Source organism: Pseudoliparis swirei, chromosome 8 (assembly GCF_029220125.1).
Source record: "Pseudoliparis swirei isolate HS2019 ecotype Mariana Trench chromosome 8, NWPU_hadal_v1, whole genome shotgun sequence".
NCBI classification, from domain to species: Eukaryota; Metazoa; Chordata; class Actinopteri; order Perciformes; family Liparidae; genus Pseudoliparis; species Pseudoliparis swirei.
The window spans coordinates 23,150,065-23,171,688 of NC_079395.1; the positions used below are offsets into that span (position 1 = coordinate 23,150,065).

The 21,624-nt window shown below is 46.9% G+C and overlaps 2 protein-coding genes across 2 annotated transcripts in view; both read right to left on the reverse strand.

The window, feature by feature from the left end:
• The window catches only part of LOC130197617 (choline transporter-like protein 5-A), a 61,236-nt gene extending 42,759 nt beyond the window's left edge, over positions 1-18,477 (reverse strand). Inside the window, exons 1-6 of the mRNA XM_056420370.1 lie at positions 18,360-18,477; positions 15,605-15,795; positions 14,649-14,719; positions 14,376-14,528; positions 9,813-9,861; positions 5,146-5,618 (exon numbers count right to left, since the gene is read on the reverse strand). Coding sequence (XP_056276345.1) covers positions 5,146-5,618; positions 9,813-9,861; positions 14,376-14,528; positions 14,649-14,719; positions 15,605-15,795; positions 18,360-18,477 — 1,055 coding nt within the window. The remainder of the gene's footprint in view (positions 1-5,145; positions 5,619-9,812; positions 9,862-14,375; positions 14,529-14,648; positions 14,720-15,604; positions 15,796-18,359) is intronic.
• A 691-nt stretch (positions 18,478-19,168) lies between these two features.
• LOC130197865 (epidermal retinol dehydrogenase 2-like) overlaps positions 19,169-21,624 on the reverse strand; it is a 42,428-nt gene continuing 39,972 nt past the window's right edge. Inside the window, exon 7 of the mRNA XM_056420821.1 lies at positions 19,169-21,622. Coding sequence (XP_056276796.1) covers positions 21,526-21,622 — 97 coding nt within the window. The 3' untranslated portion in view covers positions 19,169-21,525. The remainder of the gene's footprint in view (positions 21,623-21,624) is intronic.

Sequence of the window (21,624 nt, forward strand, 5' to 3'; positions counted from 1 at the left end):
GAGCACCTCCTGCTCCTGAAGCTAAAGGAACACCTCCTGCTAAAGGAACACCTCATGCTCCTGAAGCTAAAGGAGCACCTCCTGCTAAAGGAGCACCTCCTGCTCCTGAAGCTAAAGGAGAACCTCCTGCTCCTGAAGCTAAAGGAACACCTCCTGCTAAAGGAACACCTCCTGCTCCTGAAGCTAAAGGAACACCTCCTGCTAAAGGAACACCTCCTGCTCCTGAAGCTAAAGGAACACCTCCTGAAGCTAAAGGAACACCTCCTGCTCCTGAAGCTAAAGGAACACCTCCTGCTAAAGGAACACCTCATGCTCCTGAAGCTAAAGGAGCACCTCCTGCTAAAGGAGCACCTCCTGCTCCTGAAGCTAAAGGAGCACCTCCTGCTCCTGAAGCTAAAGGAACAGGTCCCGACCACATCCCGGGGCGCGCCCTCAGAGCATGTGCAGACCAGTTGGCAGGAGTCTTCGCAGACATCTTCAACCTCTCCCTGTCCCAGGCTGTTGTTCCTGAGAGCTTCAAGATGTCCCCAAACACCCCAAGGTAACCTGCCTGAATGACTGGAGACCCGTAGCCCTCACCTCGATTGTCAGTAAATGCTTCGAGAGGTTGGTCAAGGACTTCATTTGTTCCATGTTGCCTGCCACGCTGGACCGATGGCAATTTGCATATCGTCAAAACAGATCCACCGACGACGCAATTGCCATGGCACTTCACACCGCCCTTTCCCACCTGGAGGGGAGGAACTGTTGTGTGCGAATGCTGGTTGTGGACTACAGCTCAGCGTTCAACACTATTGTTCCCGCCAAGCTCGACACCAAGCTCAGAGGTCTAGGCCTGCACTCTACCATGTGCAGCTGGATACTGGACTTCCTGTCGGGCCGCCGCCAGGTGGTGAGGATGGGCGGTACCACCTCAGAGCCGCTGACCCTCAACACGGGAGCCCCTCAGGGATGCGTGTTGAGCCCTCTCCTCTACTCCCTGTACACCCACGACTGCACGGCCATGCACAGCTCCAACGTCATCATCAAGTTTGCTGACGACACAACAGTGTTGGGGCTGATCACCGACGACGACGAGACAGCCTATAGGGAGGAGGTTGGATCACTGGTACAGTGGTGCCAGGAGAACAGCCTCGTCCTCAACGTCAAGAAGACCAAGGAGCTGATCGTGGACTACAGGAAGCGGAGAGGAGAGCACACCCCCATCTCCATAGACGGAGTTGCAGTAGAGAGGGTCAGCAGCTTCAAGTTCCTCGGCGTGCACATCTCCGAGGACCTCACATGGACCACGCACACCACTCACGTGGTGAAAAGGGCCCAACAACGCCTGTATTTCCTTAGGCGACTGAGGAAATTCAACATGGCCCCCCGCATCCTCAGAACATTCTACACCAGTACCATCGAGAGTGTTCTGACAGGTTGCATCACCGTCTGGTACGGGAACTGCACCGCCCTGGAGCGTAGGGCACTACAGAGGGTGGTGCGGTCGGCACAGTACATCGTTGGAGGTGAGCTTCCCTCCATCCTGGACATATACACCAAGCGGTGCGTGGCCAGGGCCAAACGGATGATGAAAGACAATAACCACCCCGGCCACAAACTGTTCACCCTTCTACCGTCAGGCAGGCGATACCGCAGTATCAAGTGCCGCACAAACAGACTGAGGGACAGCTTCTTCAGTCAGGCCATCAGGCTGCTGAACAAGGACTGAGACCCTCATTAACACTACACACCAGAACATATTCTGTGAATATCTATGGCCATGGTGTATATTTTATTACATTGTTTATATATATATATATTGTATATATATATTGTATGTATATACATATATATATAGTCTCAAAAAAGTGTATATTTTATTACATTGTTTTATATATATATATTGCCATGATGTATATTCTATTACATTGTTTTATATATATATTGTTAATACTTTCTTCTTTTTTGTGTGTGGATATTGTATAGTTTATTCTCATTCTTATTCTTTTTTTAGTCTGCTACTGCTGTCGGGTGTTTTGCACATAAGAATTTCACGAACCGATTATACTTGTATAAAAGGGGATGTGACAATAAAAACTTGAAACTTGAAACTTGAATTGAAACCTCCTGCTAAAGGAACACCTCCTGCTCCTGAAGCTAAAGGAACACCTCCTGCTAAAGGAACACCTCCTGCTCCTGAAGCTAAAGGAACACCTCCTGCTAAAGGAACACCTCCTGCTCCTGAAGCTAAAGGAGCACCTCCTGCTAAAGGAGCACCTCCTGCTCCTGAAGCTAAAGGAGCACCTCCTGCTCCTGAAGCTAAAGGAACACCTCCTGCTACAGGAACACCTCCTGCTAAAGGAACACCTCCTGCTCCTGAAGCTAAAGGAACACCTCCTGCTAAAGGAACACCTCCTGCTCCTGAAGCTAAAGGAACACCTCCTGCTAAAGGAACACCTCCTGCTCCTGAAGCTAAAGGAGCACCTCCTGCTCCTGAAGCTAAAGGAACACCTCCTGAAGCTAAAGGAACACCTCCTGCTCCTGAAGCTAAAGGAACACCTCCTGCTAAAGGAACACCTCCTGCTAAAGGAACACCTCCTGCTCCTGAAGCTAAAGGAACACCTCCTGCTTCAGGAACACCTCCTGCTCCTGAAGCTAAAGGAGCACCTCCTGCTCCTGAAGCTAAAGGAACACCTCCTGCTAAAGGAACACCTCCTGCTAAAGGAACACCTCCTGCTCCTGAAGCTAAAGGAACACCTCCTGCTAAAGGAACACCTCCTGCTAAAGGAGCACCTCCTGCTCCTGAAGCTAAAGGAACACCTCCTGCTAAAGGAACACCTCCTGCTCCTGAAGCTAAAGGAACACCTCCTGAAGCTAAAGGAACACCTCCTGCTCCTGAAGCTCAGAGTCTAATGGAGGAGAGGTTACTCCTCTTCAGGGAAGGAGCGAGGGAGAAATTATAGACGGAGGAGCGTCGGAGAGCAACCGTGGATTCACTCCCAGTGGCACGGCTGCAATTATAAATGAAAATGACATGTGTGTGTGTGTGTGAGGATATGTGTGTGTGTATGTATGTGTGTGTGAGTGTGTGTGTGTGAGGATATGTGTGTGTGTGTATGTATGTGTGTGTGAGTGTGTGTGTGTGAGGATATGTGTGTGTGTGTATGTATGTGTGTGTGTGTGCGTGTATGTGTGTGAGGATGTGTGTGTGTGTGTGAGGATATGTGTGTGTGTGAAGATGTGTGTGTGTGTATGTATGTGTGTGTGTGTGTGTGTGTGTGTGTGAGGATGTGTGTGTGTGTGTGTGTGTGTGTGAGGTAGCTAATTACGACCCTGACTGAAGTCAGGTGTCCTCAGTCCCCTCTGAGGCCTCTGGTCACTCGGGGACAGACTTCCATGAAGGAATCTGGACGAGTGCAGTTTGAAAAAACAAGTTGCATCATGGGAAGTATGTGATTTGAAGTCAGGGCATCTTGATGTTCTTCTAAAGGAGACGCATCATGCTCAGGGTGCTACTGGTGAACCTTCACTATGCTTAGTGTGCACCTGTACACGCTTTATAACCCAATAATAAACGGAAAATGCACTTTCTAATTTTGTGAACTTGTATTCTGTCTCGCTGGAGAAAAGAGGCTCACATCACGTTGAATGAAGAAGAAGAGTCAGAATCCTTCAACGTGTCCGCAATAGAAGAGTTTCAGGTCTCCTAACGGGATCATATCGGCGTTAATGAGAACCCTTTAAACCGGACTGCGTGGTCTGGCCTCCCCTCATCAGCAACAACTTATCTGAAGGAGCTTGTAGTACCATATTGCTCCACTAGAGAGCTTGTAGTACCATGTTACCCCACTAGAGAGCTTGTAGTACCATATTACTCCACTAGAGAGCTTGTAGTACCATGTTACCCCACTAGAGAGCTTGTAGTACCATATTGCTCCACTAGAGAGCTTGTAGTACCATGTTACCCCACTAGAGAGCTTGTAGTACCATATTGCTCCACTAGAGAGCTTGTAGTACCATATTACTCCACTAGAGAGCTTGTAGTACCATGTTACCCCACTAGAGAGCTTGTAGTACCATATTGCCCCACTAGAGAGCTTGTAGTACCATATTACTCCACTAGAGAGCTTGTAGATAGATAGATAGATAGATAGATATATACTTTATTAATCCCCAAGGGGAAATTTGTCGAGCCAGTAGCAGCAACACACAAGAATAAAAATAAAAATAAAAAACACAAATATAAGAAGGGTTAGGGTGGTCTGGCAAGAGGTGAACTGTTGTAGAGCCTCATAGCCGTCGGCAGGAATGTTCTCCTGTATCTGTCCTTGTGGCAGCGGAGCGTGAGGAGACGTTTGGAGAAAGTACTCCTCTGTCCCTGTAGGAGGTGGTGGAGAGGGTGGTCCGGGTTGTCCAATATGGACACCAGTTTCTTCAACGTCCTCCTCTCCACCACCTGTTCCAGGTGCTCCAGCTGGCAGCCGATGATGGAGCCAGCCTTCCTAACCAGTTTGTTAAGACGGCTGGTGTCACCGGCTCGATGCTGCTCCCCAGCAGACAATGGCAAAGTGCAGCACACTGGCCACAACCGACTGGTAGAATCACTCCAGCATCTTGCTGCACACGTTGAAGGATCAAGCTTTCTCAGGAAAAGAGTCGACTCATCCCCTTCTTGTACACAGCGTTGATGTTGGCCTTCCAGTTCAGTCGGCTGTCGATGGAGACGCCCAGGTACTTGTACTCCTCCACCATGTCCACGTCCACTCCCAGGACACTCAGAGGTGTAGGAGCTGTCGCCTTCCTCCTGAAGTCCACCACCATCTCTCTGGTCTTGGCCACGTTCAGCCGCAGGTGGTTCTCATCGGCCCACTTTACAAAGTCACTCACCACTGCCCTGTACTCCTCCTCCCGTCCATCCCTAATACACCCGACCACTGCAGAATCATCAGAGTACTTCTGCAGATGGCATGACTCCGTGTTGTACTGGAAGTCACTGGTGTACAGGGTGAAGAGGAAGGGAGACAGAACAGTTCCCTGTGGGGCTCCAACATCACTGACCACCGTTCCAGACAGCACACGCCCCATTCTGACAAGCTGTGGTCTGCCTGTGAGGTAGTCAGTGATCCAGGAGATGGTGGACGCGTCCACACCGGCCACCGCAGCTTCTCACTCAGCAGCAGTGGCTGGATGGTGTTAAATGCACTGGAGAAGTCAAAGAAAGTGACTCTCACAGAGACACCGGTTCCATCCAGGTGCGACTGAGCTCGTTGCAGCAGGTAGATGATGGCGTCGTCCACTCCCACATGAGGCTGGTAAGCAAATTGCAGAGGGTCCAGCGACGATTTCACCTGCGGCCGGAGGTGGGCCAAGACCAGCCTCTCCAGCACCTTCATCACATGGGAGGTGAGGGCGACCGGTCGGTAGTCGTTGAGGCCAGATGGTGTTGACTTCTTGGGGACAGGGACCAGGCACGACGTCTTCCACAGCACCGGGACTTCCCCCAGCCTCAGGCTGAGGTTGAAGAGGCGCTGCAGGACACCAGACAGCTGGGTGGCGCAGGTCTTTAGGACCCTGGGGCTGACGCCATCAGGACCTTCCGCCCTGCGCTGGTGTAGTTTCTCCAGCTGTCTTCTCACCTGGTCAGTCGTCACAGAGAGAGGGGGGAGGGTGGAGGAGCCCATTGTTATTGAGGGCTCGGTGGATGTGCAGCTCAGCAGGGGGGACAGAGGGGGAGGTGTTTGGGAGGTGTGATGTGGAGGAGACAGGAGAGGGCTGTGAACTGAACCTATTGAAAAAACAGTTCAGCTCGTTGGCCCTCTCCAGGGAGCCCCCTGGCTGTCTCCCTCCCACCTTGAAGCCAGTTATCTGCTTCATGCCAGACCACACCTCCCTTGTGTTGTTCAGCTGGAGTTTGGCCTCCAGCTTCCTCCTGTAGGAGTCCTTGCCCTCCCTGAGCTTCACCTTTAGGTTGCGCTGGGCTTTCCTCAGCTCATCCCTGTCTCCAGACCTGAAAGCAGCTTTCTTCATGTTAAGAAGCGCCTTCAGGTCCCTGGTGATCCAGGGCTTGTTGTTGGGGAAGCAGCGCACAGTCCGTGATGGGATGGTGGTGTGTTCACAGAACTTGATGTATTCCGTGATGCAGTCGGTCATACTATTACCATATTACCCCACTAGAGAGCTTGTAGTACCATATTGCCCCACTAGAGAGCTTGTAGTACCATATTGCCCCACTAGAGAGCTTGTAGTACCATATTACCCCACTAGAGAGCTTGTAGTACCATATTGCTCCACTAGAGAGCTTGTAGTACCATATTGCTCCACTAAAGAGCTTGTAGTACCATATTACCCCACTAGAGAGCTTGTAGTACCATATTACCCCACTAGAGAGCTTGTAGTACCATATTGCCCCACTAGAGAGCTTGTAGTACCATATTACTCCACTAGAGAGCTTGTAGTACCATATTGCCCCACTAGAGAGCTTGTAGTACCATATTACCCCACTAGAGAGCTTGTAGTACCATATTGCTCCACTAGAGAGCTTGTAGTACCATATTACCCCACTAGAGAGCTTGTAGTACCATATTGCCCCACTAGAGAGCTTGTAGTACCACATTACCCCACTAGAGAGCTTGTAGTACCATATTACCCCACTAGAGAGCTTGTAGTACCATGTTACCCCACTAGAGAGCTTATAGTACCACATTGCCCCACTAGAGAGCTTGTAGTACCATATTACCCCACTAGAGAGCTTATAGTACCATGTTGCTCCACTAGAGAGCTTGTAGTACCATATTGCCCCACTAGAGAGCTTATAGTACCATATTGCCCCACTAGAGAGCTTGTAGTACCATATTACCCCACTAGAGAGCATGTAGTACCATATTACCCCACTAGAGAGCTTGTAGTACCATATTACCCCACTAGAGAGCTTGTAGTACCATATTGCCCCACTAGAGAGCTTGTAGTACCATATTACTCCACTAGAGAGCTTGTAGTACCATATTACCCCACTAGAGAGCTTGTAGTACCATATTGCCCCACTAGAGAGCTTGTAGTACCATATTACTCCACTAGAGAGCTTGTAGTACCATATTGCCCCACTAGAGAGCTTGTAGTACCATATTACCCCACTAGAGAGCTTGTAGTACCATATTGCCCCACTAGAGAGCTTGTAGTACCATGTTACCCCACTAGAGAGCTTGTAGTACCATATTACTCCACTAGAGAGCTTGTAGTACCATATTGCTCCACTAGAGAGCTTGTAGTACCATATTACTCCACTAGAGAGCCTGTAGTACCATATTGCCCCACTAGAGAGCTGCCTCACTAAATGCGGGGCTACTTGTGGTTCCTAGAGTCTAAAGTAGGAGGAGCCAGAGCCTTCAAGCATCAAGCTCCTCCTCTTTTATGAACCAGCTCCACCTTCAGTCCTGGAGGAGACTCCGCCCCCTCATGGAGACTGAAGACTTTCCTCTTGATGGTCTGATAGTTAAACCTGAACCAGGTTCACCTGGAGAGACCTAGAGACGCTGCTAGAGGCTGAGAGGCTGAGGGGGACGAGAGGATACACTGAGCTCCTCTCTCCTCTCTCCTTATGGACGCTTAGGATACACTGAGCTCCTCTCTCCTTATGGACGCTTAGGAGACACTGAGCTCCTCTCCTCTCTCCTTATGGACGCTTAGGATACACTGAGCTCCTCTCTCCTCTCTCCTTATGGACGCTTAGGATACACTGAGCTCCTCTCTACTCTCTCCTTATGGACGCTTAGGATACACTGAGCTCCTCTCTCCTTATGGACGTTTAGGATACACTGAGCTCCTCTCTCCTCTCTCCTTATGGACGCTTAGGATACACTGAGCTCCTCTCTCCTCTCCTCTCTCCTTATGGACGTTAGGATACACTGAGCTCCTCTCTCCTCTCTCCTTATGGACGCTTAGGATACACTGAGCTCCTCTCTCCTCTCTCCTTATGGACGCTTAGGATACACTGAGCACCTCTCCTCTCCTCTCTCCTTATGGACGCTTAGGATACACTGAGCACCTCTCTCCTCTCCTCTCTCCTTATGGACGTTTAGGATACACTGAGCTCCTCTCTCCTCTCCTCTCTCCTTATGGACGCTTAGGATACAATGAGCTCCTCTCTCCTCTCCTCTCTCCTTATGGACGCTTAGGATACACTGAGCACCTCTCTCCTCTCTCCTTATGGACGTTTAGGATACACTGAGCACCTCTCTCCTCTCCTCTCTCCTCTCCTCTCTCCTTATGGATGAATGTTCATCTCTCCATCACACATCACTAACTCTGCTTCCTCTCCAGAGTCCTTGTGACTTCACATCTCTTAGGGTCCATTGGACCTGCTGGTTCTGAGGCCTCCTGCCTGGTCACATGTCCATGTGTTTATAAACACATCCATACAGTCTAGAGCAGACATGGGCAAACTACGGCCCGCGGGCCACATCCGGCCCGTTAGGCTTTTTAATCCGGCCCGCCGAACTTGTCCAAATCGCAGCTTTGTTTACTTCCGGTGTGCGTTGGCGCGGAAAGTACTCGTCACACGAAACCCTTCACCGTGATTTGTCAATCCGTTTGTCTGTCAACATTTTGCGAAAAAAACAACCAATGAACACTCAATAAATCACAAAGGACCCGCCCACCACACAGGTGAGACTCATTTAGAAACAGCCGCAGTGATTTTGGAGAGCAGCGCGGAGCCTGGAGCAGCTGCAGAGCCACGAGGAGGAACACGCAGCCAGAAGAGAGCCACTTGGACCGGGTAAGAGGCTTTACTACACGTTACGTGTCACGGTGTCCGTCCCGGTGTCCGTAACTTGTGCGCGGTGCTGACTAGTCTTGTATTTTACAGAGAGGATTCACCAGCGCCTGCAGCGCAGCCTGCAGCTCCACCTGCAGCTCCACCTGCCCGGCCAGCCGAGAGGACTCGTGACACGATGACATGATGTTATTATAGTGAAGCCATATTGTAAATAGTCTGTGCCAATAGTTGTGTTCTGTTTTCTATTTCACAACATGTATATAATGTAGTTTTATTTATTTATGTACAATACATATTTATAAAAAAAAAAAATGTAATGGTCATTTTTTATTTGCACACACCTCATGAAGATTTATCTGCAATATGAAGTCATTTCTCACTCCCATCTTTATCATTTTGGTGAATGTGTGACGGACCACATCATTTTTACTCAAAAAACGATAATAACAAATGTAGTTTTCCACATTTATTTACATGTATCTAGCATTGTATTCAGATATTTCACTGCTTTTGTGAACCTATGACCTTTAAACCAATTTCAAACACCAAAACAGTTCGTCCACATGATTAAAGAGGGGTTTCAGAAGAGATATGAAGAATTTTTAAAAATCGAACTTCAATTTTCAGCTTTAGGGCCATATTTTCTCTTTCCACTTGTACCTGAGGACAATTGTGCCTCATATAGAGAGCTGAGACAATCCGTCTATTATTTTGTGGGGTTTAAAACAATTAGAAATTATTGAGCTAGATTATTTAGTTGGGTAAAAATATGTTTTGAATGTTGAAAGTGATTCCATTGATCTTTTTCCAGTAAATGTCAATTTCTTTAACTTTGCACCTTCAATTGAAATGTATAAAAATCAGACGCAATCTCCAGGTTTAATAAATTATATTGCGTGTCCAAATGCTCCTGGCCCGGCCCCTCTGTCACATTTTAGAACCGATTGTGGCCCGCGAGTCAAAAAGTTTGCCCACCCCTGGTCTAGAGTCTAGAACATAATATACAGAATAAGGCCTCTCTGCTGCTTTGTCTGCGAAGATGTACGTGAGGAGTTACCTTCTGAGGACTGGACCTCTGAAGGAAGGATCGAACTGGTGTGGTTCTCCTGGAAGGAGAGAAGCAGAGCAACGTGTGGTTAGAGCACGAGGCCGAGTCCAGAGCTGCAGCTTGATGACCGGTGTCTCCTGTAAGCGTGTTCATGGCGAGGCTTCGGCCACACAGCCGGCCCCCCGTGACGCTCTGAGGCCTGTTGAGCTTCACAGCTGCTCGGAGGAGACGGGATGGACTCTCTCTCCTTTCCTTCCCTCCTTCCCTTGCACAGACGCTGAGTGTTCTTGAAGATGAAGATATGGAAAGGAGACGATGCTTGTTAAGATTTAAACCGTCCGACTTCAGAGTTACACACACACACGCACACACACACACACACACACTGATAACGTGCACATACACACACACAAACACACACACACACTTCCTTTCAAATTTACATCTCAAGTTACATTTAGAAGGAGAAAAACATTTCATCCACCTGTTTCCTGTCAGCAATCAAAGTCATGCTTTGTTCTGCAACATCCAATCAGAGCGCGCCTGTCTTCACAGGCATCATCGAACTTTCTGAAAAGCTAGAGCGATGCTGAAGTGCCTTGAACCTGCATTCTCTCTCCTGACCACCAGGGGGCGACTCCTCTGGTTGTATAGAAGTCTATGCTTCATGTATTAAAGCTGCATTCTCTCTCCTGACCACCAGGGGGCGACTCCTCTGGTTGTATAGAAGTCTATGCTTCATGTATTAAAGCTGCATTCTCTCTCCTGACCACCAGGGGCCGACTCCTCTGGTTGTATAGAAGTCTATGCTTCATGTATTAAAGCTGCATTCTCTCTCCTGACCACCAGGGGGCGACTCTGGTTGTATAGAAGACTATATAGTGACTCTACTTCTCTCTTGATGTATTCCCTCAGTAAACATTGTAAACATGAGTTTGTGTCTCAGTCTCTAGTTTCAAGTCTTCTTCTATACAGCATGATGTCATCATTTATACTTTATGGTCATTTAGAGTCAGACCATGAAGCAGGGGACGCTTTAGGGGCGGGGCTACAGGTGATTGACAGGTCGACCTCACGACCAGAGCCATATCGTCACTTCACCGCATTACAAAAACGATAACTTCCGTTTATTGCTCACAAAAAACAACAACAACAACATGGCGACGGACGTATTCCATGACGGCGACTGACTGAAGTCAAGGCTTCAAAACAATGGAGGACGAGACAATGACTCCGCCCACTTCTTACACACAGTCTATGATCACAACTCATAAACAATAGAAGTCTCCAGAGATCTGAGGTCAGCCCCCTGGAGGGTCCAGTCCTCTGGCACCAGAGGGGTCAGAGGTCATCCTCTGAAGAACCAGCTCCAACATTCACATCACCAACACAGCATGTCTTCTTTGTGTTGTTTTCATCATGCCGCTCCAGCGTCGCTGTCGAGTGTTTGGACCGGCGGGTACTGAACCGTCATTTCATCCTCAGTGAAAACTAAACGACTGTGTGTGTGTGTGTGTGTGTGTCTGTGTGTGTGTGTCTGTGTGTCTGTGTCATGACAACAGAGCGTGTTACTGTGTGCAGTGTGACTGTAACACGCTCTGTCGTCATGACAACAGAGTGTGTCATCATGACAACAGAGCGTGTTACTGTGTGCAGTGTGACTGTAACACGCTCTGACGTCATGACAACAGAGCGTCTTACTGTGTGCAGTGTGACTGTAACACGCTCTGACGTCATGACAACAGAGCGTGTTACTGTGTGCAGTGTGACTGTAACACGCTCTGACGTCATGACGACAGCGGAAAACTAGTTGAATTTCTTCACTAATTCATTTTGACAAATATTGAGAAAATGATGTAATCTATATGTCCAACATGATGTCTCCAAGTGTCACCAATGATGAGTGCAAAGAAGCTCCACGTGCTATATTTATATATATATATACACATACATATATATATATATAAATTTCTACATATATATATATATACACATATAAATTATTATTATTTAAATAAAAATATATATAAATAAATATATATATATACATACATATATATACATATATACACATATATATACATACATATATACATATATATATATATATCCTGGTTTTTCTATTTTATATACAGGACTGTCTCAGAAAATTAGAATATTGTGATGAAGTTCTTTATTTTCTGTAATGCAATTCAAAAAACAAAAATGTCATGCATTCTGGATTCATTACAAATCAACTGAAATATTGCAAGCCTTTTATTCTGATTTATTGCTGATTATGGCTTACAGCTTAAGAAAACTCAAATATCCTATCTCTAAATATTGGAATATCATGAAAAAGTATACTAGTAGGGTATTAAACAAATCACTTGAATTGTCTAATTAACTCGAAACACCTGCAAGGGTTTCCTGAGCCTTGACAAACACTCAGCTGTTATAAATCTTTTTTTTTACTTGGTCTGAGGAAATATTAAAATTTTATGAGATAGGATTTTAGAGTTTTCTTAAGCTGTAAACCATAATCAGCAATATTAAAAGAATAAAAGGCTTGCAATATTTCAGTTGATTTGTAATGAATCCAGAATGCATGACATTTTGTTTTTAATTGCATTACAGAAAATAAAGAACTTTATCACAATATTCTAATTTTCTGAGACAGTCCTGTATATATATATATTTATATATATATATGTATATATATAAAATAGAAAAACCAGTATATATATAAATATATTTAAATAAAAATAAATATAAATATATATATAAAATATATATAAATAAATAAATATATATGTATGTATATATATAAATATATAAGTAGAAAAAAAGGATATATACATATATATATAGATGTATATATAGAAAGTAGAACAATACGGATATAAACATACATATATATATATATATATATATATCCTGGTTCTGCTGAGGATCATAGAATTGTATGATATTAACAGAATCTGATTATTTTGGGGCGACATTTTCATTTTGATGAAATATCACAATTTAAAAGTTTGTTTTTGTCGTTTTACATCAACAGGGGCAAAGTGTGTGTATGTGTACATGTGTGTGTTGTTTCTCACCCTGAGGGCCTGAGGAGTAACCTCTGTTCTCTGAGACACAGCAAGTCAAACCTGTCATCAGCGACACACACTCACACACACACACACACACACACACACACACGCACACATTCACAGGACGACACACAGGGTCAGGAGGTCAGAGTGAACCTCCTCATCACCTGAAGACAGCGACCTTCAGGTTGAGCTGATTGAACACAGGTGGAAACAATCAGGGACAGGGCAGCCAATCACAGGGACAGGAAGTGCAGGGACTTCAAAATAAAAGAGGACACAAGACACACAACTCCAGATCCTGAGCGTCATGTGATTTTAAATCTACTGTTAATTAACGAGAAACACAATTGTGAATTTTTCTAATGAAAAAATGTGTTGTTTAAAAATGTTGGGAAATCTGTGGGCCCATGACGAGTGATGATGTCACAGTGACTATATGTGGACAAGAGGCCCATGACGAGTGATGATGTCACAGTGACTATATGTGGAGAAGAGGCCCATGACGAGTGATGATGTCACAGTGACTATATGTGGACAAGAGGCCCATGATGAGTGATGATGTCACAGTGACTATATGTGGACAAGAGGCCCATGACGAGTGATGATGTCACAGTGACTATATGTGGACAAGAGGCCCATGACGAGTGATGATGTCACAGTGACTATATGTGGAGAAGAGGCCCATGACGAGTGATGTCACAGTGACTATATGTGGACAAGAGGCCCATGATGAGTGATGATGTCACAGTGACTATATGTGGACAAGAGGCCCATGACGAGTGATGATGTCACAGTGACTATATGTGGACAAGAGGCCCATGACGAGTGATGATGTCATAGTGACTATATGTGGACAAGAGGCCCATGACGAGTGATGATGTCACAGTGACTATATGTGGACACGGACACGTGGCATGATGACATCATCAACTTATCTTTAAGGCTCGCTGTAGAGCAGACCTGAGGTCAGCTGTAGAGCTGACCTGAAGTCCGCTGTAGAGCTGACCTGAGGTCAGCTGCTGCTGCTCCAGTAATTCTCAGTAATCTTCATCCCTAAATAGTCTGAACCGCCAGCTCAGCACAAAGAGGACACACTCCGTCTGCCGCGGTGTGTGAGTGAGTCTCACTCGAGCCGTCGGAGGTCCTGAGAGGAGCGCACGCGCACAACCTGTGAACACCGAGCCGTCTGGAGACCAACGAAATGTTTTAAAAGCTAGAAACCAAACGTAACTGCTATACTTAACTTAATACAGGTAATGGAGAGTTCAGTAGCGTTAACATGAGGGATCCACACACACACACACACACGCACACACACGCACACACACAGCAGGACGTGGTCGCTGTCTATCCCTCCACCCTGAGCTGCATCATGCCGCCGCGGCTCTTTCATGTTATTCTAACTCAATACAAGTGTCTGAGTTGTAAAGACTTATCCAACCCGACGCGCTCCCTCATTAGCATAATGAAAGTTGTGGTCCGGGGTCCTCACCGTGGCCGCGGCCCGGAGCTCCGGCGGCCGCCTCGCTCCGCACGGCCGAGCCGCTCGGCGCGTAGCGGCGGGGCGCCATGGCGCGCGCTGCGGTGCGCGCGCTGCGGTCCGCGGACAAAGGGACGCGGGAGAGAAGCAGCACCGGCCGGGGGACTCGTTTATAGTGCTCCTCGACTCCTTCCTTGACTCCTTCCTCTCCTCCCTCCTCTCCTCCGTACTGCGCGACACCTCTACTACTCCGATACGCTCGCGCGCTCTTTGCAAAGACGTCACGCCAAAGTGTGCCTGGCCGGCTGCTCCTGCGCGCGCGCCCCGTGGCGCGGGCCGTTGTTCAGACTGTGAGTCTCACGAGCAGACAATTCACATGTAAATGGCTGCAGGTTATCGGTCAGTCCATTCCAGGTGTATCAGGTACTCATGTACCTGATACACCTGTCGAGGAGCACTAATATGTAACTGTTACATATTCAGAGAGTGTGAATGAGTATTTTAACTCATTTATTTGTTATTTTCTAAATACTTTCATAGATATTTTGGTGTTCATACATTTGACATTTAATATCACGCTTTGTTTTGAAACAGGTCTCACGTGTGGACTGAAGAGGTGGGAACGCGTGACGGCTTCAGTCACGTGACCGGCACAAGATGCAGTGCCATGAGCTTCCACCAGGTGGCGGTAAATACATGATATAATGAGAGCGTTTGTTATTGAGTTCACGCATGTTTCCAATGTGTCTGTGTCCAGTCATATGTTCGGATGGTCTTAATGATGGATATTAAATATATTTTAAGCATGTTTAGGAGTCCTCCCTGTGCCTGCTGCGTGTCTGACCCCACAGAGTGTAAAGGTCAGGAGGTCATGACTGATCCACGAGGTGGTCACAGACACATCAGCAAGACCCAAGAGACATGGTTCAGATGTTGGTTCCATCCACAGGAGAACCATTTCTTGTTCCACGAAGAACCTTTCAAACCAGGGTTCTTTACAGAACCATGTCCTTAAAGAGTTCTTCAGAGAACCTGTAAAGGTGTCTCAAACGGAAGAATGGTTCTCCAGTAGGTGATGGTTCTTCATAGAACCACAAAGCCTTTTAAAGAACCATTTAAGAACCATAAAGAACCATTAAGAACCTTTATGTTTCTGTGTGCACGACTCTGAGATGAATCTATTCATTCACAGTCAGTGAAGCGTCTGTCGGGAGGAGCTCGGTGTGGGAGCTCCCCTGTACCCCCCTGCATGGGGCGGGTTCTCCTGCCTCATCCAGGCTCCGGGTTCCCTCCAGGCTCAGGGTTCCCTCCAGGCTCAGGGTTCCCTCCAGGCTCAGGGTTCCCTCCAGGCTCTGGGTTCCCTCCGGGCTCAGGGTTCCCTCCAGGCTCAGGGTTCCCTCCAGGCTCCAGGTTCCCTCCAGGCTCCGGGTCGCTTTTGTTGCGAACGTAGCATTTCTGTTATCCACGAGACTCTCAGTTACAATACAGCTTTCCACCACATGGTGGCGGTCACGCGTCAGTGAGATGATGAACAAGCTGCAATGAGCAGAAGAAGACACTTGAGGTGGAGGTCTTGTGGTGGAGTTCTTGTGGTGGAGGTCTTGTCATGGAGGTCTTATGATGGAGGTCTTGTGATGGAGGTCTTATGATGGAGGTCTTATGATGAGGTCTTGTGATGGAGGTCTTGTGATGGAGGTCTTGTGATGGAGGTCTTGTGGTGGAGGTCTTGTGATGGAGGTCTTGTGGTGGAGGTCTTGTGGTGGAGGTCTTATGATGGAGGTCTTGTGATGGAGGTCTTGTGGTGGAGGTCTTGTGGTGGAGATCTTATGATGGAGATCTTATGATGGAGGTCTTGTGATGGAGGTCTTGTGATGGAGGTCTTGTGGTGGATGTCTTATGGTGGAGGTCTTGTGGTGGAGGTCTTGTGGTGGAGGTCTTATGATGAGGTCTTATGATGGAGGTCTTGTCGTGGATGTCTTGTGGTGGAGGTCTTGTGGTGGAGGTCTTATGATGGAGGTCTTGTGATGGAGGTCTTGTGGTGGAGGTCTTGTGATGGAGGTCTTGTGGTGGAGGTCTTGTGGTGGAGGTCTTATGATGGAGGTCTTGTGGTGGAGGTCTTGTGGTGGAGGTCTTGTGATGGAGGTCTTGTGGTGGAGGTCTTGTGGTGGAGGTCTTATGATGAGGTCCTTTGATGGAGGTCTTGTGGTGGAGGTCTTATGATGGAGGTCTTATGATGGAGGTCTTATGATGAGGTCTTATGATGGAGGTCTTATGATGGAGGTCTTGTGGTGGAGGTCTTATGATGGAGGTCTTGTGATGGAGGTCTTGTGATGGAGGTCTTGTGGTGGAGGTCTTGTGGTGGAGGTCTTATGATGGAGGTCTTGTGATGGAGGTCTTGTGGTGGAGGTCTTATGATGGAGGTCTTGTGATGGAGGTCTTGTGGTGGATGTCTTGTGGTGGAGGTCTTATGATGGAGGTCTTATGATGGAGATCTTATGATGGAGGTCTTATGATGGAGGTCTTGTGGTGGAGGTCTTATGATGGAGGTCTTGTGATGGAGGTCTTATGATGGAGGTCTTGTGGTGGAGGTCTTATGATGGAGGTCTTATGATGGAGGTCTTATGATGGAGGTCTTGTGGTGGAGGTCTTATGATGGAGGTCTTGTGATGGAGGTCTTGTGATGGAGGTCTTGTGGTGGAGGTCTTATGGTGGAGGTCTTGTGGTGGAGGTCTTGTGGTGGAGGTCTTATGGTGGAGGTCTTGTGGTGGAGGTCTTGTGATGGAGGTCTTGTGATGGAGGTCTTGTGGTGGAGGTCTTATGATGGAGGTCTTATGATGGAGGTCTTATGATGGAGGTCTTGTGGTGGAGGTCTTATGATGGAGGTCTTGTGATGGAGGTCTTGTGGTGGAGGTCTTGTGGTGGAGGTCTTATGGTGGAGGTCTTGTGGTGGAGGTCTTGTGGTGGAGGTCTTATGGTGGAGGTCTTGTGGTGGAGGTCTTGTGATGGAGGTCTTGTGGTGGAGGTCTTATGATGGAGGTCCTGGCCCTGGCCTCTGATCGTCTGTTCCCACGACAACGATAAACAGGAGCTCACATGACATCACTCTAAAGTCTGCAGACCTGCTGTTGTGAGGACTGTCCCTTTAAATCCAGGACGCTATGGGAATGACGTCATGTCCCCCAAGAGGATCAGCTGTTCCGGAAGGAGGAGCATCAGGGAAGTGACGCTCTGTGTGAAGAATGTTTGAGTGATGACTCGTCAGAGTGAAGCAGCTCTCTGGGTCCACGGCGGGGAGGAACTCTGTGCTTCATGTTTTAGGTTATGAACAATATTCATTTGATGACATTTGATGTTTCTTCTCAGTCTTGTTGAAAGATAAAAGGACGAGTTGACAGAAGCTGAAGCTCACGAGACGACCTGGACACTCCCTGTTAGTTCATTGTTCAGGATCAGCTCTGAGCGGCCCCTGAACGCAGCAGAACTAATAACGATAAACAAATATACATAAATGTCCCCGGTGGATCTCTGGGTCGACATTGCTGTACGTGAACTGCTCATTTCCAGAAACATCCGGTCATTTTTCAAAATAAAATATCTTCAGACTCATTTTCATTTCATTCATTCTTTCTGTGCGGTCCGTCCCGGTCCGGTCCCGGTCCGGTTCCGGTCCGGTGGGTGGCTGTTCTATTCAATTCATTTTGAATAGCCCCAAATCACAAATGTGCCTCACAGGTTTTTTACATACAAGCAGACATCGTGCGTGGGACTCAAAAAGTCAAACATTTATACAGTTTGACTTTTCCAAGCGTTTTTTTTTTCAGAATAAAGGGGCGGGGCTTCCTCTTCAGACTGATTCCCGTCCACGTTGCACTTTTCAAAAGGCTGAACGACAATGTTCTGGACACAACCCGTCCCTTCAGGATGAAGTGATCAGGATGATCAGGATCAGCTTGAATAGAGCTCAACACGTCAGTGTTTACTTCTAAAGATATTCACCTGTAAATAACCGGTGTTGTCCCCCGGGCTGCAGCCCTGAGTCGGCCAGCTCAGGGGAGGTCACGTGGTTTGAGTGTGGAGGGGCGGGACCCTGTGGTGGGCTCTGATTGGAGGACATCGTTCAGCAGGACTCGAGGTGGAGCGGGAAGGGTCGGATATAAATATGATGTCATAGGATATGAGGACACCAAGAAGTGTGACGCAGGGATTTATCACTGAGGGCGTCTGAGAGGATGTAGAACGTAAACAACAGCATGGAATAATGTTTATTTTCTGTTTGTGATGACAGTCTAGAGCACAGGTGTCAAACACGAGGCCCGCGGGCCGAATGCGGCCCACCACGTCGTTATGCGGCCCCTGACGGCTTGAAAGACACAGGATCACCTTTATATCCTGTGCTTTTATTTTGAAAGTTACAAACTAAATGGATTTGTGTTATAATATTAGAGAAATGTTCTTGTGTACAATATTTCTACTCTTGAATAAACAATAATCAAATGTAAAGACAGTGATCTAACAATATGTTCGAGAGTAGTTTATACAGCACTTCAGGTACACCGGCCCTTTAAGAGGCGCCATGATGCTGATGTGGCCCACGGTGAAGATGAGTGTGACGCCCCTGGTGGAGAGAGAGAGACTGTAAACATGGACGAGAGAGAGGGGGCAGGACACACACACACACACACAGACAGACACACACATACAGACACACACAGACACACACACACACACACACACACACACACACACACACACACTGGGCTCAGGAACTCTGTTCAACTCTAAACAAAAGACTCAAAACTCATATAAAACATTTGAAATATGAATTTATTCTTCAGAAATATCGAACAGTTCCAGTTTACACTCAAACCTTCACATGTGCCTCTAGATACGTGAATTAAAACACAGTTTATGTACGCATAAATATATATATATATATATATTATAACCTTTATAGCATCACCGTTACAGGCGGAGGCTGCGTGGCGGAGAAACAAAGACGCTGTGAGGGCAACATTCAAGCTAGTCCTTCAAGAGAAGCTCAGGGAACACCCACAGCCCGCTAACGACGGGACTACAGCGCTAGCCAGGGACAGCTCACGTGTTCCATTCAAGCTAACGTGTTCCATTCAAGCTCACGTGTTCCATTCAAGCTAACGTGTTCCATTCAAGCTAACGTGTTCCATTTAAGCTAACGTGTTCCATTCAAGCTAACGTGTTCCATTCAAGCTAACGTGTTCCATTCAAGCTAACGTGTTACATTTAAGCTAACGCGTTACATTTAAGCTAACATGTTCCATTTAAGCTAACGTGTTCCATTTAAGCTAACGTGTTCCATTTAAGCTAACGTGTTCCATTTAAACTAGCGTGTTACATTTAAGCTAACGCGTTACATTTAAGCTAACGCGTAACATTTAAGCTAATGTGTTCCATTCAAGCTAACGTGTTACATGTAAGCTAACGCGTTACATTTCAGTGGTCCGAACTCTCCGAGGTATCGGGTATCTAACCCGCTCGCTTCACTGTTCCTGAGTTTAAGTGCCGTTTGTTTTTATCTGAAATGAGGAAACAAAACAAAACGCCCAGACATGATTATGACGACATTCACCACCGTGCTAATAAGACACTTATTAATATACTTCATGTCAGCGCGTTGACACGCCGTTATACAAGAGAACGTCCAGCTTCTATAGAACCGTGTTCAGCAGCTTGTTTACCATCTTTAACGAGAGCCCAGCGTATGGAGCAGATTATTACTCCGCCCAGCGTATGGAGCAGATTATTACTCCACCCAGCATATGGAGCAGATTATTACTCCACCCATCGTATGGAGCAGATTAATACTCCGCCCAGCGTGTGGAGCAGATTAATACTCCACCCAACGTATGGAGCAGATTAATACTCCACCCAGCATATGGAGCAGATTAATACTCCACCCAACGTATGGAGCAGATTAATACTCCACCCAGCATATGGAGCTGATTAATACTCCACCCAACGTATGGAGCAGATTAATACGCCACCCAACGTATGGAGCAGATTAATACTCCACCCAGCATATGGAGCAGATTAATACTCCACCCAGTTTATGGAGCAGATTAATACTCCACCCAACGTATGGAGCAGATTAATACGCCACCCAGCGTATGGAGCAGATTATTACTCCACCCAGCATATGGAGCAGATTAATACTCCACCCAACGTATGGAGCAGATTATTACTCCACCCAGCATATGGAGCAGATTATTACTCCACCCAGCATATGGAGCAGATTAATACTCCACCCAGCATATGGAGCAGATTATTACTCCACCCAGCATATGGAGCAGATTAATACTCCACCCAGCATATGGAGCAGATTAATACTCCACCCAGCATATGGAGCAGATTAATACTCCACCCAGCGCCTCCACATTCGACTCAAGTCATATAAAGCTGGACCAGCGTTGTTATCATCCTCATTGGTGGTTTTCATTCATTTGAATTTGACGTTGAAGACAAGGTCGCGTACACTTCATGGTCGTTGAGCTTCATGCTAGCACTCAGCTGCTAGTCTGACAACACATTAAAAAAATATAGAAAACTGTACAAATTCTAAAACGCTCTGCCGGATCAGGGTTGTGCGGTGAGAAGACAGACGAGGTTTCCACGGATAAAAACGGATCTTTGTATTTTCTAATAACTACAAAGACAAAGAGTTAAACCACGTTGGGTTCCCGGTCCCCGTAACTCTGCCAGTCGTGAACAGAGAACAATGGGACCGATCCTCCTCCTTCGGGCGGTGCTGTGTGCGCGTCGCCTCGTTTTGAAGCTCCGCTTTCAGTTTCTTTGTGAAGCTGTTGAAGGCCACATGTCTCACCTCCTCATGCCCGAGTGTGTGAGTGAGTTTAAGAGGACATTTTTCAAAATGAACACTATTATTGTTCTATTCAATTACTGTTATTAACAGAATAACATTTCCATCAAATGATGATACCATTTAAAAACAGGTACATAAGAATATTAAGAGATGGATTATACATGGTGAGCTATAGAGAGACTAAAGAAAGAGGAGTCGTCAGACCCCGATGTCTGGCCCTCATCTTTATAATTCCAGGACGATTAAGTTTAAATATGTCTCCTTCTGTTTCAGTCACCCTTGACTTCTTCTCTTCCTCCTCTTGGCTCACTCCTGTTTTTTGGCGCGTCCCTTGAACGTGTCCATGAGGTTGAAGGCTCCCAGGTACTGGCCCATCATGAGGCCCTGCTTCATGGGCAGGATGCT